The following is a 20,644-nucleotide window of genomic DNA, read 5'->3' as shown; positions in this document are numbered from 1 at the left end:
GCCGCGTCCGCCACCGCGGCTACTCGGACACCGAGCGCTACCTGTACTGCCGCGCCATGGACCGCACCTCCTACGCGGTGGAGACTGGCCACCGGCCGGGCCTGAAGAAATCCAGGATGTCCTGGCCCTCCTCGTTCCAGGGACTCAGGCGGTGAGTGGAGAGCGCCCCCTCCCCCGTGTAGCGAGGGGTCCCCTGCCCTTTTCATATTCTAGTCGGTCTACGTATCCCCACCAATCCTGGACCCCAGGCCAAATTATATTCTGGAAATTGGGGGAGGGCGGGCAGGGGCGTGTCTGCCCGTGTTGAGAAGACAGAATTCAGGTGTGTATGACAGACCCTGAGAGTAAGACATCGTTGTTAATTGTGTGTGAGTGAATGTGCGTGTGTGTTCGCGCGCGTCAGTTATTTGTGCCATGCACCCCACCTCGCACACACCCGCTCCCATCCCACTCGGGCAGCGAGATTAAACAGCCAATTCATTTTGCTCCGGGTGGAGGAGGAGGAACGGAGAAAGTGGGGCAGGGGCTGAGCCCAGAAAGCACCCAGGCATCTGTCCACTCACCCCACAGTGAGGAGGGGTGGGCCAGGCAGCTCGGACTGGAGAGGGTGCGGGAGGGCATAAGGTAGCATGGACCCAGGATTGCAGCTACAAGCCACGGAACAACTCGAGTTTCTCTCTGACAAGTCGGGAAGTAAATTGAACAGCAAAAGGGGAGAAGAAACACGTGGGTGACTTGGAGAGTTTGGAGCAAAATGTTCGGTCCGTTATGGGAGGGGCGCGGGGAGGGATGGGAGAGCGAGCCGTGGGAGTCACGCTGCCTCGGTGTGTGAGCTGTGTGTCCAACTCGGGTGTGGAGCGGTGGTCCTGCAAAGTCCTGGGAAGACAGCACCTCGTTTAGGGACGAGCAAGTAGTAGAGATTTGATTATAGTGATTTCCCCTTAACGTAAAGTGCTCCGGAAGACAAGGCAGCTAAAGCGCACATCAGATGGAGTTTTAGTAGACGCCTACAGCTGTTTTTCCAAGGAAATGAGTAGGGTAAAGGGCCAATTACAGCTGCTCCGGGAGTCAGCTCCAAATTCTTAACTCAAGAATGCAGGTGGACATCGGGCCCGCATTTGGTCTCTGTCCTGGTACCCAGCCACGAACCATGAACCCCCACCACCACCACACACACAAATACAAGTTGTAGGAACTGCTGATCCTCGGCATGCCTAGTGACAAAATGGAGCTGTCATCTAACCTGGGTGTGGACAGGCACTGATGTGCTGCTCTTCTTCTGACACTCGCATCCCCCAGTCTGGATGACAGTGATGGTAAATCAGGAGTGGATGTGGAGAGAGAAAAATCCGTGTTTGGGGTGTTTGTCCAACTCCCACTGACAGGAGGGTAGATACATCTGCAAATCGTAACAATGTTCTTAGGTGTTTACCTGAGGTTTCCCGGCTCCCTTTATCCCTTTCCCTTCTCTCTTTGTCATCACGCCTTTCTGCCTGGTGTAGACCCTCTGAAAACAGGAATCTAGCCAAACAGAATACCCTAAGCTTGGTGTGGACGCATCCTTTCAGCTTGCACACGTGCTGTTGTCCCCCTTGCCTTCCTCACACCTTTAAGTGCCATTGTGCCTGTGGAGTGCAAAAGATGAGAATTGCACTTAAAATCTCAATTCAGATTAAACTTCAGTGACCGGTGTAGGTGGCAGACATTATAAATTAATGTTTAATTTTTATGGTGTAGACTGCTAAAACCCAAATATAATTTTACTCTTTGAAGAGGTGACTGACAATCCTCACCTCTGGTTAAGTGCTTTACTATTTATATCCTTAAAGGTAGAATAAAGACAGGTATGACACTTTATATATTTGACCTATTGAGAGAAAAACTTTATGGGGTGATGAGCCTCTAATAAACACTAAGAACAAGGACTTAATCTGTAGACTGACTGATGGTTTTAGAGTCGGTAAACTGACTTCATTTTTAAACAAAATGAATTGTGATGTCTGGTAGGATGGAGTGGAGAAAAATAAAGCTAATTGGGAGTGATATTGCAGCATTGATTTGAATTTATTTTTGCTATATTTCCTATACTGATTAATACTTCTATTTGAAATTTCTTAATTTCTGACTGAGTAAAAAAACAAGTCTGATATGTAATGTTTCCATGATTTCTCATCTGATGTAACATTGACATTCTATTTAAGGAGGCTTAGACTTAAAATTATTTACATCACGTACATATTTCCCACATGACTGCACATTGCATGTCATGCTTTCCTTAATAGAGTTGTTTTTGCAAATAAATGTGTTTCCAAGGAGGTATTGTTGTATAGGTATTATCTTCATCCTTTAAAGGAAACAGTTCTTTAAAATTATCAAATAAATTGTGCATGTGTTACCTTAGTCCAAAGCTATAACAGTAGGAAGATGAAACAGTGTCATCCGCATTGTATAGACAAAAAGCCTGAGCCCTAGAGGATGTAGTTTACTCAAGATCACATAAAAAGGGAGTACCATACCAGAGCTGAGGCTGAAACCAAGGTCTCCTGACTCCACACAGGGCCTCCTGAAAGAAATGTGCACAGTTAACTGGGCAGATGCTGGCAGCATCAAGACTGTGAAACTGAACATGAAATTTGTATAATTGATGCCACAAGACGTGAAGCCCAAATAAACTGAAAATGAGTTATTGTTTAACTGCATTTTTAAAATACAGCACAAGCCTCTGGAAGCAATGAGAGATTTTAATTTTTATTTTTAACTTCAGAACTCTTGTAGAATAGGGGCTGGCATCAGTGATCACAATAAAGGCAAATGGTGTGTTTGTTGACCTTGTACAATGCATAGACTAATGCATATGAGGCAGTGCTCAGAGAAATTAAAGCACTTTAAGCTGTTTTCAGTGATCTTCTGAAAGGTGATAAAAAAAAATTGGTGGGATGTGCAGACATGCATGTGTTACCATTTAAATGAGGGTTTTTTGGTTTGGTTTGGTTTGGTACTGGAGATCGAACTCGGGTCCTTGCCCTGGTAAAAGCAGGCGGCAGAACCACTGAGCTAAATCCCTCGCCCTTAAAGGAGTATTTAAATTGTCAGGTTAAGGTCTGACGAAGTGTCAAGTGTGGATGTAGGAATGATTATGGATTATCAATAAATATAAGACTTTTGAAAAGCAATTTCTGGCATGTGTAGTAGCATTTCCAGACATTATTTTCTTGATTGAAATTTTGAGAATTACAGTTCGTGAAGCAATGGGGGCGGGGCACCTGTGTATGTAGGAGGGAAACAGTCCTCAGACATTCCATCGTCAATTCCTTTGATACCTGAAATACATGTATATGTTAGATGTATTTTGTATTAAGGTGTGTCTTAACAATGTAGGTAAATTTGTTAATCTCAACCTAGAAGAAATTTGAAAGAATAAAATTTTCAGAAGAATAGGTCTCTAAGAGAATTAAAAGAAATTCAAAAAAATTAAAACTTTCTTTAAAAATGTATATATCAGATTTATTATTTCAACAATTAGTTCCTCAAAATGTAACAACTATTTAACTAATATATGATTTAATTATTTCCTTGATTTCCTTCTACATAATAAAATATATTCCTTTTTAGGAATATACTTTCTCAATAATAAATTGTGATTGGATATTCAACAGCATGGGTGATATCTTGATGCTGTAAAAACATTCTAGATGACAAAATGTAAATATAAAGAAGATAGCATTTGATTTAGTCATTTTAGAAGAAAAATAGCTCAAAACTATAATCACACTAAAAATAAATCCCACGCCTGTTATATGATACGTAGCATAAGCTTTTAAATACATAGGTATATTAAGTTAAGGGAAGGTTGTATTGTGATTATAATATTTCAATGCTAAAAACAATCACTTTTTTACTTTTCTATTTTGGATTCTAAGATTTCCTCTATTGTTTTTCTTGTTTGTTCCAAAGTGTGTTGGTGTAGGATTTTCTTCATTAATGAAGGTAATGATCATCTAAGTTTACAGTATGAAATTTGAATTTCACATCCCCCAAATATTTATTTAAAAATTTGGTTATCTACACTGTCTACATCAGTGGCCAATGACTTTGTGTTTTATTTTAATTTTTAATAAATAATTTTTAGTATCGGATAACTGACAAAATGCTGGTATCTTTAAATTTTAAATAAGAACATTAAAATATTTAAATAGTGATTGTGTAAAGAAAATATCGTATTTTCACATTTCCTATATACTATCAAAATAATGCCAGATATTTCTTAAAAGTTAATTTGAACACTTTTTTTTCCTTATCTGCCTTCACTAATAGATTTTCTTGGTAAAAATAACTTATTAATTAATATGTTCTAAGACTCATAGATCTGACACGCTCTCCCCTTTTGACTCTGAAATTTTATACAATCCATGTGCCATGGCTTTGGGCAGGAGGAGGCAGAAAGGAAAGGGGAATAGGAATGTGTTTCCCAAGGATAGAATATTCATAAACATTTGTTTAATTTTTACTGGACCATCTTGGTTCAGTTACTCATGTATACAGTAATATCAAGGAAAAATGTAACCAAAAATAGCTACAAGACATGTATCTCTAAGACTATGGAATATTGAACTGGAAAAGAACTTCGAGTTAATCTAACCTAGCCCACCACTCTTCATCCTTTACACTTGAAGAAACTTTTATTCTAGTTTACTGGCAAGGTCAAATTTATAATTCATATCTTCCATATTTCTTGACTGCTAATTTAGATTTAAAACATTGGAGCCATTTTTAAAATATCAATATACCCATCTTCTAGGCAATCACTCAAACCCAAAAGTTTGGAGATTGATTTTACTTTTAAAAAGTACATGTGAGTAAATGAAATTTTCAAATAGGAGAAGTGAGAGAAAGATGACTTCCGAAAACACAACATCTTTCACTGTTTTGATTCATTTACACACAGAGTGATGGATTGATCACTAATTCTTCCTTCAATTTTAATGTAGGATTTAATGTAAGTATCTTGAGAAGGGTTAAGTAGCATCATTTAGAATAAGCAACTAAAAAGACTCTGCTAATGTCTTTTGCTAGCATGGGTAAAATTATGTCCTCACAGCTTATTATCCATCTTCATGTTTAAAAATATGCAATGTGTGTGTCTATAACTTGAGCGTTTCTACTCCTGGCTCATAACAGCAATGTTGCTAAGGGATTATACCAAATAACACTGTATTATATTTTAAAAGATGTTGTAGTTATTTTTACCCTAAGAAACATTTTTCTACACTTTAAAACAGGGAAATCTAATTCTTCCCAAAGAGAGCATTTCACTTTATTTTTCAAAAATTGATGCCCACATACACCATCATTGTCATGAGCCTCACCATATCACTTTGGAGACTGAGAACTAAGATTTGCTTTGTCATCTACAAAAGCATTTATAGTTACTGACCTGTCTAAATTTGTGGTATCACCATTTGTTCTGTTACATTAGGCCAGTAGTATCTGTAGCCTACTCTTCTCCCTTAACCATGGATCTCAGCAAACCTTCCAAATCTACCTCTGAAATGTCAATATTCTTTATTGCCACCTCCCTGGTTCGGGCATTTACCCTTAGTTCAAGTACCATTGCAATAGCCTCTCAGTAGTCTCCAGCTTTAAACTCATATTTTAATTCATTTTACATACCAAATGCATCATCCCTTTGTCCAAAAATCCTAGAATAGTATCACTCTGCCTACAGGATAAAATCTAAATTTCTCAGTCTACCTTTTTAGAATATTAACCCAGGTATGTTCTGTGCAGAAAGTCTTGTTATTCATCCCGTTCCATTAACTCTGTGAAATGACCACGGCCAAGTTCTTGTCGTGCACCAAGTTCCCTCCCTCTCTCTCTCTCTCTCTCTCTCTCTCTGTCTCTCTCTCTCTGCCTTGCACACCTGCCTCTTTTTTGGTATGAAGCTGTTCCTTCTTTGTAGATTGCCTTTTTCATTCCCTGCACCCTCTCCTTATTTGTTCAGAAAACTCAAGAATATCTTGTCGTTCTCAGCTCATATGTTAATATGAGGAGATATTTTTCTCTTTTGGAGTTTTCCCTAATGTTTTTTACATTCAGTTTTCTTGTAGCTACTAATTAAAATTATTTGTTATATTTGTCTTCCTCAACAAATGATGGACTTATAAATGTAAAAAATAATCAACTTCACATTTTCACTTTGTGCCATCTTAGACAGGATATATTTTATTTTCTTTATAATCTCTATGAAACATAAAAAGGGAATGATACTTTTGTTCTTTTCATAGGTTATGAAAGGGAATATTATTATATCTCAGAAAAATGGACCCATATCTATATTCAAATACATACAGAACCTGAATTTGAGCCTTACAACTTCTAGACTGGTGATCTTTTCATGCTGATTAGTGTTGGTATCTGATAAAAAGATGACCATAATTTGACTTGACACTCTTAGGACAGAAGGGAATTATGTTTATTAATAAATATCTCAGTTTTGATATAATGTTTAAGAAAATTACATCAGCATGAAAATAATTCTGATGAAATTAAACTCCTCCTTTTAATTTATGAAATGTCTCTACAGAGTAAATTCTTAATGCTGGGTTCTTCAGATTCAGAGAATACAATATATGTAAGCAATATGGTGATATGGCAGATTTAGGGGAGAGTGTACATCCGATTCTCAAATGAATCTTGGATTTACAAAATTTAAGCCATTGTGCTGTAAAGTTAACTAAGTTATGGGTATTTAACTAAAGGAACAATTATGAGAACACCATATATGAGTACATAATATTTTCACTAGGGTAGCTAAACTAAGTTATTTGAAATGGGATTTTCAAAAATACACAATACTTTAGATGGAGAAGATTACAAGCTTATTTAGAAATGACATATACCCACTAGAGTATTAGGGGATCACTTGACAAACTTTGATTTAAATATGTGTAAGAATAGTAAAGAACATTTTGAAAAATAAAAAGTCTTCCTCCTGTATATAAATATAAATATATAGGATAATACTTCAAATGTGGTGTTATTAATTAAGGAATAAGCAAAAGAATTGAGAGAATAATCAAGAGTGAGTCATATGTATATATATATATATATATATATATATATACACACACACACACACATACATATGTACACACATATATACGCATATATATGAAAATTTACATTTTTAATTTAGTTTATTGGTACATTTTAGGTATACAATATAGTTACATTCATTATTGGGATCTTGTACCTTTACATGACAGGTCTTGGTTCTCATTTTTTCCCCTTGTCCCTGTCCTCCCTTCACCCCCTCCTCTCTCCCCATTTACAAACACTTTATTTCCATTTTTTCATTTTTTCATGTTTTTTTTCTTTTCCCTTATTGAAAATTTACATTTGAGCAAGGGCAGCATACCTACTCTGTCAGCATAGGAGAAATTATTTAATAGAGGCTACATATTGGTTTATTGAAATTTTAAAAGTCTTATACTTTGATAAAGAATATTTCAAATCAATAATAAGATTAAAAACTTAAGAGAAAATGGACAAAGCCACAAACAGTCCATTTAAAAGAGAAAGATTAATGACTACACATTTGGAATGTTTTTTCCACCTGGTGAATAATAAAATAAGAATTGAAACATCAGTGTTACTTAATTTTTCATCTATCACTTTGGAAAAAGTGAATAATTCAAAAGAATCAGAGAGGGCACACAGCAATAGGCACTTTCTCATGTACAATTTTAGTAAAGAGTATAAATTAGGAAAATGATGAGTAATCAAATAATATGTGATCAGTAGTTTAAATGTATTTACCTTTGACCAAGTAATTCTGTACTTAAAAATTTAGCCTTGGACTGGGGATTTAGTTCAGTGGTTCCACTGCCTGCCTTGCAAGCACAAGGTTCAATCCCTGGTACCCCCCGCCAAAAAAAAAAGAATTCAGCCTCAAATATAATTGAATAAGTAAAGAAGTACTATTTAGCAACAATGAATGTAATAGTCAACATTTGGAAACCACCAAAATGTCTTTTAATGGAGATCTGCTGAAATCAATAACATATCTGCAATAAGAACTACAGAATGAAGGGCACTTGTGTACATTAAAATGTAATTATAGACTCTTTGAATTTTAATGAGCAGTTTGTAGAATAGATCCCAAAACTTTTGTTTTTCAGGGATTGAACTCAGGACCTTGCCTTTGACAGGCAGGCACGGTGCCACTGAGCTACATCCCTGGCCCTGTCACAAAACATTTAATAGTAACATTGTATTGTCTACTTTTATACATATTTTTTATTTATACATGTCAGATACATCTCTGATGTTTGTTTACACATATATGTAACACATATAAGTATCCATATATGTGTATGTGTATAGGCATTATATATGTGTACATACACACACATGTGCACACACACACACAGCTCTCCCTAGGCAAGAGAAATCATTTTATAGGTATGTGAAAAGATATATTTGAGAGGTCTGTTTCTATGTTATATTCTTTTCTCTGATTCCCTTCAACATCAGAATATGTTGCTTTCATAGTAAGTGCAAAACTATATATTTCTTCCTTTTTGTTTGGTTTTTTGTTTTGTTTTGTTTTTTGAGACAGGGTCTCACTATGTAGTTGAGACTGATCTGGAACTTTTTATGTAGCCCAGGCTGGTCTCAAAGTCACAACGTTCCTTCTGCCTCAGCCTCCCAAGTGCTGGGATTATAGGCGTGTGCCACCATGCCCGGCTTATAGTTCTTCCTTTTGAAATATATATGTTTTTTAATTTTTAGGTTAATGTATTGTATTTATACTCCACTTTTCTCTCTTTTCTAAAAATAACAAAGGGTCCTGTTATAAGGTAATTTACTACAAGAAGGTAAAGAAATGAGATAAGTGTTAAGAAGAAAATAACTTCATAAAAATAAAATGAAAGCAAAAATACATGCCATTGATTCCTGAGTAAATTGCTAAAATGATCAGCTATCTGGCTCTGTAATTCCTATCGAGTAATATGAGGAAGCACAAATGGTATCAGTTCAAGATTCACGCGTAAGTTTTAAAAAATGAGCTGCTTTCCAGGTATGGTGGCACACACCTGAAATCCCAGGACTCTGAGTGGCTAAGGCAGGAGGATTACAAGTTCAAGTCCACCCTGGGCAAATCTGTGTAGACCCTGTCTCAAAAATCCGAGAAATATGGATATGTCTCTCAGTGAGAAGACCCTGTGTTCAATCCCCAGCATGACGACGACAACAAAAGAGTTGCTCAGGAGGTACATTCTACAGACTCTAAGAATTAAAAAGAAATATTTCCTATGGTGTCTTGTAAAAAAGATGCTATATGTGATGATTGCAACAACTTTCCTACACTTTATTATATATGACATAACTGTGAATGTTTCTTACAACTATGGCTGTGTCTTATAAATCTTTTGATGGTCTGCTGTCAAAATGCCAGTCATTGGAAGTTGAGGGTCTTCAAGCCCAGGTAGCATTCTGAATGCTATGAATTTGCCCCATTGAAAGGAGCTGCATTGTCCATCTTGAGGAAACCCTCCAGGCTCTTTCTCCTTTCACTAACATCTAACTTGTTCCCGTTGGTTACCTGTATTTCATTTACATGCTTTATTCGTCCCCCAGTCCTTAGGACTGAAAACTAACTTTTTATTTCAGTTTCTGTCTCAAGCAATGCCTTTTGACCTGATTTGTTCCTATAACTGCAGCATTCAGGCAGGTCCAACCTGATTAACTCCCAAGCCTGACTCAGGATTCTGGGACACCAGCCCAAATTCAATCCCCTTTATCTATGTTGAGATCAAACTAAAGGACAAGGAGAAGCCAGTCTTGGTATCCGGGACTCTGATTTTCTAACATGAGTACCCAATTCCTAGATATTATTCATAGTACAGTCTATTCGCTTCTAGTTCAATGATTTTCAGATAGCTATTTACAAAATGTAGTTCAGATAATGCATGGATTGACCCATTAAAACAAATCAAGTTGCTTACCAAACATAATGTTGATATTTCAGAGTAATTTACTCACAACCCTCTCTAAATGTAGAGAGACACACCTTTTGTTGAGGTAGCTCTGAATTCCTGTTAATACGGTTTTCCTGTTGTACTTATTGTTATTGCTGTTTACCTAGTAAGCAAGTATTCTTCTAGCTCCCTTGGAAATAATTTTAAATCCTCAAAATATGAAGAAAAATTTGGAGTTCTCTGTAAACCCATTTTTGCTTTACCAGGGAATCCTTGTTATCCTCTGAGATATTGTAATTGTGTGGAGAGAATCAGGTTCTTAGCCGTGATCACTATGGAGGGGTCACTACTGTACAGTTCCCATCAGGGGAGTTTCTACTGCAAATGGTGAAGATCATAAAAAACTAATAAATACCCTATGTTGTTCTTATCATATTTCTGACAAGTAATGATGAGTATAATGATGATCCTCCCCAGAATATAGACTGAGAAACACATACTTAACATTAACAATTCAGAAACTTCCATAAACATGAACCAAAATCTCCAGTAAATCTACTGATCCATAGTATGTGATAAATAGAAAATTACCCATAATATTTACTATTGGTTTCAATAGTATGTCTACCCATTCAAGGCATATACTTTTTTCTCTGCCTAAGATGATCTTTCAAACTTTCTACTCCTAAACTTTATTCAGACTTATTTATGCTTGAGAGCTTAATACAAAGATCACTTTTTCAATAAAGCCTTCTCAGATCTCCCAAATCTATCATAATGCTATGTTGTTCTCCATTATAGCATTTGTGATATTTTAATTTTAAGTTTAACTGTGTAATTATGTGATTAATGCCAGTATCTTCAACCAAACTACAAACTCCTGTGAAAGCAAGAACCATTTCAGTTTTGTTCACATTCAGGCACAATACTTGTACGTTACTTGCACTAAAAGAATTAGTAAATAAATAAATAAATCCCATATTTTTTTCTTTTTTCCTAGTACCAGTAATCAAACTCAGGACCTTGCAATTGCTGGGCAAAGTGCAGCATGAGCCCCATATTTGACAAGGTTGCTAATTTTATAGAATTATGAATCCACTATGTATGAAGGGTAGGAAAGATTCCAATTGCACAGAAATTCAAATTGAGGCAATCTTCCTCGAAAACTTTATATTTTTAAAGAGTTAAGAAACTACAAATCAATGTTTTTAATGTAAAAGATACTGGAGTATTAGCAGGGGTGAATATAAGCTCTGAAAAAAAAAAGCCAGAAAGTCAGAAAATCAGGAGACTTGTAGACTCTTGGGACCGTAATGTTATAGAAGAGTTATACTTATGGGGATAGGAAATAAAAATTAAGGCAATAAGTATTAATTTTGTACTAATTTATGATTTCATATTATTTAATTTAGCTTAGGGTTGATGTTGTATACATCATTTAACTATGAATAATACATCTTAAGTATTTTGCCTCTGTTACTGTTGTTCACACAAATATAAAGTGTCACTAACATGTCAGATGACCTTCAGTATCTGGTAATTGTACGTATTTGTGACAGTGAAACTGAAGAGTAAAACCAAATATATTTCCTGAGAATATCATAATGAATTCAAAATTATCTGAGCACTTTAACAATCATAGCAAAAGTAAGAGTATGCACTATTATTCTTACAAAATGACTTAAAAGTTCATAAATGCTTACCTTTTACTTAATATTTGTTATTTTTGGTGTTGTAAACATGGAAGCTAGAAGCTGTTTCTGTTGGCATGGAATAATTTGTAAACCAAAGTCATAAAAGAGTGTAGTAAAAAAGCATTAATAACAGGTTATGTTAATCACAGTAAAAAATAGTAATCATGTTTATTGCAATATTTTAGAAAAAAAACTAGTGTTTGTTTCTAATGGAAGCCATGCATGAGGACCCCAGATTCAAATGCATTACAGTTTCTTCTCTGTTCTTCAGTTTTTAGTAAGCTCAAAAAATAATTATATAATTCATCAATTAGACACATGATGGAGATCCAATAGTATACCTTCCATTATATTATACATTAGTTTACTCTGATTTTTTTTTTTAGAGAAAAACATTTCTACTGCCTTAGCTAGCTTTAAGACATGACTATAGTAGCAAATGAGTAACTTTGCCAAGTAAGTTCAATGCAATATTTCTCCAGAGATCTTTAAAACCGATATGAGTAAATGAAGTTTTTAGCTGGTGGAATTGAACAAGATGCTCCTTTGAATGCGTGTCACTGCACCCACTTAAAAGTCAGGAAAAGTTTCAGAGGTGTTCAAACCCACATGAACCTACTAAAAACAGCAGGAGTCTGCAAGAAGTAATAACATACACCAGCATTGGCCGTCAACCAGTCTGGCAGCCTGTTTAATTGCTTTGGATGCTGTTTTTTTCTAAGTATTTGCTTTAAATATTTAATGTAGTTAATTAATGAGTGTTTTGAATCTTCTGTCTATTATAAAAAAATCTCCCTGTAAAAAATAAACAAAAACAAATCACAAATAATAGAAAACCAAACTGAAATACAGTAATTTTTCTCATTAAATTTCCACTGGTAGTTTCTTTAGTGAAATATCACTATCACATGTTTTTATTGAACAACAGACATTGTTCAGAGAATAGCTAAATGTCATAGTATGTAACAGTATCTTCTAAGGTGCTGGCCTAAGAGTAGTTTAGCATACATAGAGTACAGCTATGTGTAATGCAGCTGGGCACAAGAATGCAAGAGAGACCTAAGGGGCCAGGGAGTTAGCTCAGTGGTTCTGCCACCTACTTCCTAAGCGCAAGATCCCAACTTCAATCCCCGGCACACACACAAATAAAGAGACCTAAGACTCTGCACCAGCTTCCTCAACACTCCTCTGAGATATTAGAAAGGCACAGACAGATTTTTGAAAGGAAGATCCAGTAGTTAGCTTTGATTATTTTTCTTAGAACAGCACAAATTTGTTCTTTATGGGTCTAGATGTCTCAAGTCCAAAATAGTTTCAAGGAGCTAAAAACAGTGTCAGCAGAAGGGAATTTCTTTCGTGGAGGCAGAGTACATGGTAGTATCCATTGTTTGTTCCCCTCAGAGTCTGGCCACACCCCTGGGCCCCTGGCTGTGTCGTTCCAATCTCTGCTCTACCTTCACATCTTCCTTTAAACGTTCTTCTCAGACCTCCCTCCTCCCTCCTATAAGGATCTCTATAATTCCATCAAGAAGGCACAGATGATTCAGGACATGGTCCTCATCTCATGATCCTTAAATTAACCACATCCAAAGGGTCTCATTTATCAGGTAAAGTAAAATTCTCAGGTTTATTAAGACATAGACATCTTTGAGGTTCGTTTCTTTTTATTTGCTGAGTAGTATTTCGTTGTACAAGTTTAGCTCAATTTGTTTGTCCATTTGCTTGTCTGTAGATGGATGTTCACATCAGTTATGGTGTTGGCTTATTTTGAATAAGCTTTTAAAATCTCACTTTGGAAAGTATAGGAAATACGGAATGGGAGAATTTGGAGCTATGATTTAGGTGCTTATTGTGATATGCTGGATAAGAAGCAAATGGTGATGCTGAAGTCTGAGACTAGTGCTGCAGCCGGAAAGATAGAAGAAATGAATTGAAGAAAGATTTTATAAGTAGATACAATGGGACTTGTTAACTAACTTAATTTTATGACATAAAATAACATATTAAAAGTATTTGTGAAAAGTATAACTAAAAAACTTATAAATATCTGGTCACCTAAGGTAAATTCAAAGTCTACAGTTTTGTTGCCCTGCAGTCATTCTGATTTTTAGTTTATTTGGGTGGTAGGAAATTTAAAATATGACTTAAAGAATACAATTTTTTTAATATTCATCTACAGGTAACATTTTAGTACCATTGTGTATAGATAGCTATGTATGACATTAATCTCAACAAATGATTTTTGATTGTGAATGTAGAGGTAGATATATTTCATCTCAGGCCACCAATAATTAATTTTATTGATTAACTTTGTTAGCTATTTGTTAAATTGGTTTTCTCAATTCATTTAAAAATGGTGAACAGTCACACTCTAATAATTTAAACTACTTCTTCTTAGGAGACATGATAAATGCTAATGAACTTTCTTCTTCCGTAGTCTCTCTCTCTTGCTGTCTCTCTCTCTCTCCCTCCCTCCCTCTCCCTCTTTTCTTTCTTTTCATCCTCCCCCTTCTTTCCCTCATTCATAAACTGCTATACCAGGCTATTTCTTATCAATGATTTCTTTACTCATCCATTCCTATGAAGACTTCAAAAAATGGTATAGATATTTGTGTGTGGTAATAGCATTGTTTTACCTTTTAAGCTTTTTGAAAAATTGCCTGAGGCTTTTTTCTCCCTTTCATCAGTTAAAATGTTCTCTTTATAATTACCATGGACTTTTACTTCTGATTAAGTTTCTCTACATGTAATTTCCAAATTTTTCAGGCAGCGCTATGCATTTGGTATACCTCTTGCAAACAAACAAAAAAAATAAACATATGAAAAAAGAAAGCACAGTACTAACTGTAAACATCCCCTAATCTAGGTAGGCGTGGTGTGCATGCCTGTAATCCCAGCACTTGGAGGCCTGAGGCAAGAGGATTGCCATGAGTTTGAGGCCTGCCTGGGCTACATAGTGAGTTCATGGCCAGCCTGAACTACATCGTGAGAAGCTGTCTCAAAAAAAAAAAAAAAAAAAAAAAAATCCCCTAATCTTGTTCCCATCTAAAAGTTTTTATTCACTAGAACATTTATTCTTATCAACCACTCCTAACTATACCAATTCTTTAATTTTTCATTTTCTTAAAATTTAGGAAATGGGTTACTGAATGAAGCTGTAAATGTTGTGTAAACACAGAGTATATCTGTGTTTTTTATATATTTTGATTGGATATGTGCATATTGTGTTTATTTTTATAACCTGTTGGCCCATACATTAATTACTCTGTGTTTATTTGTTTTATTATCCAATATTTTTCTTTTACCACCATCTTGTCACTTAGCATTAGAATAGTGATAAAACAGTATTTTCCCTTTCCATCACACGTTAACTTTTACTTCTTTCTAAAAGAATATTAAGAGCAACCACTTACAGATCAATGCTCAAAAGACTTTTTCATAGTGCTTCAACATGCACTATCCCAAGTGACCTTTGTATAGAAGGGTTTTAAGTTGAATAGACATAGGATTATTTTTTTTATTGAGTTTATTGGTACTTTTTAAGTATACAGTAAAGAAGATGTTGTTTTTCTATAAAATGGAGTATTACTTGGCCATAAAGAATGAGAAACTATAAAATGGAGTATTACTCGGCCATAAAGAATGAGAAACTAGAGTCATTCATAGGAAAATGGATGCATATGGAAGCCATATTCTTAAATGAAATAAATAAGACACACGTATAAATACTGAACAGTTTCTCTGGTGTGAAAAACTAAAAGTAGGATGGTTATGTTTCAGAAAGGTGCCTCTGGTTGTATGTAGCTTAGAGGAAGAATAGGTGTTCAGCGAGACTGATGCTAGAGGCATCCACCTGAGACAATGGGACAAAAATCTGTAGTGGCAGAATAAACATGACTGTTACTAATAGGCTGGATTAGCCTAGTCTTTGTAATCAATTAGAAAAAGATTATCAGATGAGGAATATAATAGAGACGAAGTTTTTCAGCATGTACTCAGCCATCTGGTTGGATAATGGTACCATTGACCAGGTCAGGCAAATAAGTTCCTGAATTTATCTGTGATAAAATAGAAATGTTTAGTAGATAATTTTTATCATCACTATCATCATCATCATCGTCGTCATCGTTGTCATCATCATCATCATCTCTTCAGCATTATTACTGATTTATTAGCCCTGGTCTAATATGTGTGTGTGTGTGTGTGTGTGTGTGTGTGTGTGTGTGTGTAATCTTTATATGCAGATATGGGAACTGGTACTTCAAAAGATTATAGAACCTACAGATTCACCCAGATCAAAGCCAGAGTCCTTCTGTTTCCAAAGTTCAAGTTCTTTCAATGCTTCAGATTTAATTTTTCATTAGTATATGCTTTCAATATATTGTAGTTACATTTGTTTTGAGGAATTGGTATGTGTCTTTAGCATTTATTCATGATTTTTTATCATTTTTTCTTCTGTCCCTTACTTCCTGCATTTCCCCTGTTGCTCAGCCCTTTCCCTATTTTCAATTATTCTACCTCTTTTTTCTTACAATCCCTCCTTTATTTCACTCTTTTATTTAGTTGTGTTTTAGTTTTCTGGCATGAGAGAAACATGTAATATTGAACTTTCTGAATCTGACTTATTTCACAGAATATTATGTTCCTAAGTTCCATCCATTTTTCTGCACATAACATGGTTTGATTCTTGTTTATGGTTGAACAAGTACTCCATTGTTTATATATACATATTCTTTACCATTCATCTGTTGATGGGAATCTAAGCTGTTTCTAGAGCTTACCTGCTGTGAGTTATGCTGCTATCATTATAGAGTGATGTCTTTAAATCTTTTGGGAATATATTCAGAGGTATAGCTGGGTAAAGTGAAGTTTGTATTTTTTAGTTTTTTAAGGAATCTCCGCACTGATTTCCATAATGGTTGTGCTAATTTACATTCATACCAACCATAGAAGGGTTCCCTTTTCCTCACATCCTTGCTAGCATTTGTTGCTCTTTGTTTTCTTGATGATGGCCGTTCTGATGAGTTTCAGAGTTGTTTTGATTTGTATTTCCCTAATGACAATCATCATTTTTATGTATTTATTGGTCATTTCCACTACTTCTTCAAGAAACATATATTCAGTTCTGTTGCTCATTTTGTGATTGGGTCACTCATTTAGGGGAGGTTAATATTTTTGAGTTTTTATATATATTTTAGTATAAGCCCTTTAGAAGAGTAGCTGGCAACATTTTTCCTATTATAGAGGTTATCCCTTTCCTCTGCTGATTTCAGGAATTTAGAAGGACAAGAGAATTAATAGATTGATTTGGAAGTTCCTACAAAAATACAATACCCACTAACAAGAGCATGGAAGAAGGGCAGTGAATGGATAAGGAGCTCAAAGAGGAAGCTGGGGAATACTGTCATTTAAATTAAAGGTGGGAGAAAAGGAGCCAGAGATAGACTCTGAGGGGACGTTTGAACCCTGTGCTTTTCAGCCAAAACAGATTCATCTTTGTGTTCCTTTGAAACGTAAAATCTGGACAACGGACAGCTTATCTTTTTCTTTTTTTCTTTTTGGTACCAGGGATTGAACTTGAGTCTTGGCACTTGCAAGGCAGGCCACCAAACTGCTGAGCTAAATCACCGGCTAGACAGCTTATCTTGAATGTAAAAGAAAATAAAATTTTTGCTATGATTTGTATGTTAGTAAAAGAGCAAAGATCTTTGGACATTTCATTAAGTTATGTAGGTTGATCATTTATTCCTTAACATACAGAAAGGCAAAAATCCCAGATACCAAGATCTTCCTGTATTACCTGGCAAGAGAGAAAAGTTTTGGAATTTCACATTATGTCAAATATGAAATAGAGCTTTACATGTTGCCCCATAGTGTGGTTATTTAATCCCATTGCATACTAGTCAAAGAATAGTAGTTATAGCTTCAGATTAAAAAACATTAAGGTTGAAGTTTATTCATTTTGTGTTCCTTCATGTAAATGCTGTCTTTGCTTTAGGTTAATCTGTAGTTGAGAAAGGGAAGAGAGAATCATATATTTGGGAGGATTAAATGTATAAGCATTGACTATGAAGACCATTAGAACAAGAAAACCCAGTCTTGACATAGACATTTACCTTGTGTGAAGAAAGGGTGCAGTATTTCTGACTATTTTTTTGCTTTGTTTTTACATGCAATATTGCTTTGCATTCTCCAATTACTTTTGCTTTTTTTAATGGATAGGAAATCAAATCTGGTGTAGAGGGAAGCAAAGCAGTCTATTACTTTCCATAAATACCACCTCTCACAGGTTGTAACTCTATTATGAAAAAAATCTTTCTAATCATGTTAAGTAAAGATTGTCTCTGAGATATAAGAATCCTTGCTTTGTTTTGTTGTGTTATATTCTTATTTTTTATTTTTTGGTAGTTAAACTTATCTTCTGGCACATATTAGAATTTTTCACTATGCATATTTTATTTTTTATTCACAGTATGTGAAAAGAATTGATGTGATCACATTTGCAATAGTGCTGTGGGAATAGATCTGTTAGTGTAAGTAACGTGGAGATGCTGCGAAGTAGAAAAAAAGGATATTACCTGAAAAACCGATATTTCTCTGGTTTCACCAACTTTAAATCCTGTTTCCTATAAATGTAACTGGTATTAAAGAAAGAAGGTTATCTTGGGTTACTTTTGACTTTTTATTTCACAGCATCTTTTTGAGCAATTTAAGGACATTTTGTTAGCTTGGAAGTATTGGCATAAAGAACTAATTTTCAAAAACATACAAAGCTGAACCGCAAGTGAATGTAAAAGCCATGGCTTCTTGATTCTATCATCATCTATTTTTCTGCTTATATGCTTTCATTACTTTGAGTTAGAGATGCAGATGGGTTATTACACCAATATTTTAAAATCAATTCTCTCCTCTTTGTTTCTGTAATGTGTTTTGCTGAAGCATCTTTTCAGGTAAAAGTTGTTCAATATTGCTGGTTTCACATACTTTACCTAATAGAATCTTACACCCTTATGAGCCTTGGAGAAGTAAAAATTTTTCATATTTTCTTCTTCCAGATTTTTGGCTCAATCCAGGTTTCGGCAGGGTTGGAGTGGCAAATCCCACTCCTGCATCTGGTGAGCTGTGCAGTTAGCAGTCCAGGCGATGCTCTCCACTACTTGAGTGACAGCCCCAAATGTGAGCATGGCCTTAAAACAAGATGATGCCATGTGACCACCAGATTGCTTCAAGATCTGCCTAGTCATCCCCCTGGCTGTGGCAGCCTTTAAAAAAATCTGTGTCATCTGGGTACAGAGAATGAAAAGAATGTTCTTTTGATCCTGGTTTAAATTTTTTTATTTTTTTTTTCCCTTTGAAGTCTCTAACTTGAGAATTTGAATTAAACTATTTTATGACTTGAGTCCAAGTCAAACATTGTTTGTCTTTTTTTTTTTGTAACCCCCTCTCCCAAAAATGGATTTTCCGAAGAGATAGGAGGGAATAAGAAAAGGAACATACATGTAGCATTTCAGTCCCCAAAGTGTGCCTTTGGCGATTGATTTGCCAAGTAGCTGCTCAGACACGGCCACTGTGTCCATAGGAGATCTGAGGATGAGCAGACAGACGGTGAAAAATCCTTCCATTTTCATTGAGGAGACTATATTTTCACTTCCTATTAGTCAGGAGGGCTCTCCCCTGATCTGTGCTACTCAAGAAGCCAAGCGTGAAAATATTTCCTATCGAGTACTACTTCTTTTCTCATAATCGTCTTTGCTAGGTGCTGTTTAGATGTTAACTTTGTTGTGATTTAGATGTGCATACTCCCTGAGATCAAACTCACTCAGCAAGCTTTAATTCAATATTAATGGGCAGAATAAATACTGTTTGGTGTTTTCACATTTAGCAAAAAGGAGAGGAAGGAAACAACTAAGTTTTATAAACACGTCATTTGGCATCCATATTGTTTGTGCATAAGTATATATGATTTTCAAACGATTACAGTAATGAATTTTACATTGTGTATTTTTCCAGAATAGAAAATTGGGAAGAGAAATGATTTTGACTAATCAGTTCAAGGCTAGAGTTAGTAATAAGCTTTTCCCTGCAAGAAACTTGCTGATTCATAATGGAACTTTTTTTTCAAATTAAAAATAATTTTCTGCAAAGAGAGACCATGCTGTGCCTCTCTTAAATATCACTCTCTGTTGTAAATCTCTTAATGCTGTTCCCAGGATATGTTCAGTACCTCGAGGAAGGTCTTTAATCCATCTGTATTCTCCAGACACGGGTCTGTCACCTTCTCCAGCCTCTCCTCTCCCCTCCCTTCCCTGCCTGTTCATTTCTACTCTGCCTCCTTCACTTCCTCCCCATTCGCTGCTCCATGGAGTATTTCTAGGACTGAAGGGAGACTGTGGTCTTAGAGGAGGTGAGGAGGAAATTTGAGACATGGCGATCAGATAGGAGGGTTGTTTGGTCCTAGAAGAGCTCATGAGTAGCAGTAGAGATAGAGCCAAAGAGAGAAACGAATCAAAGGTGAGGAACTGCTAGGGTTGGTGTCGAATTTGCTGGAAGATATGAATCATGGTAGGTATTCAGGATAATTCTGAGGTTTCTAGTTAGATTACAAAAATGGATGGATTTACCTTTAAGCAAGGTTGGACGGAATCAAATTTGGGAATGCAGGCAATGAAAACAAGTTTGCCTTTGAAAATGTATGGAGATAGATAGATAGATAGATATATAGATAGATAGATAGATGCATATATGCATCTATATATGGATGTATATATATGCTCATGTGTACATTTGTGAGTACTGAGGGTATCCGCAAAAATACTAAATTATATTCAAAAACTGAAATTGTCCTAATTATTCAGTATATTCTGTAATATGAAACATCATTACATTAGTATTTTCATTGTAGCATAACAAAACAAAATTTTAAAATAACATACATCTTAAAATAACACATATTGTTTCAGTTTTTAT

At 35.5% G+C, this 20,644-nt stretch overlaps 1 protein-coding gene across 2 annotated transcripts in view; it reads left to right on the top strand.

Moving 5' to 3' along the window:
- The window catches only part of Pde4d (phosphodiesterase 4D), a 1,223,725-nt gene that overhangs the window by 355,747 nt on the left and 847,334 nt on the right, over positions 1 to 20,644 (top strand). Inside the window, exon 1 of one of the 2 annotated variants that reach the window (XM_010626922.2) lies at positions 7 to 151. The exons of the other annotated variant lie outside the window; for it this stretch is intronic. Coding sequence (XP_010625224.1) covers positions 57 to 151 — 95 coding nt within the window. The 5' untranslated portion in view covers positions 7 to 56. Of the gene's footprint in view, positions 1 to 6; positions 152 to 20,644 lie in introns of those variants that run through there. 2 annotated transcript variants of the gene reach the window in all.

Source organism: Fukomys damarensis, unplaced genomic scaffold, assembly GCF_012274545.1.
Source record: "Fukomys damarensis isolate Sample0158 unplaced genomic scaffold, DMR_v1.0_HiC HiC_scaffold_1, whole genome shotgun sequence".
Classification (NCBI taxonomy): domain Eukaryota; kingdom Metazoa; phylum Chordata; class Mammalia; order Rodentia; family Bathyergidae; genus Fukomys; species Fukomys damarensis.
Note: the sequence above shows the minus strand (reverse complement) of the source record. Positions and strands in the feature narration are given on the sequence as shown.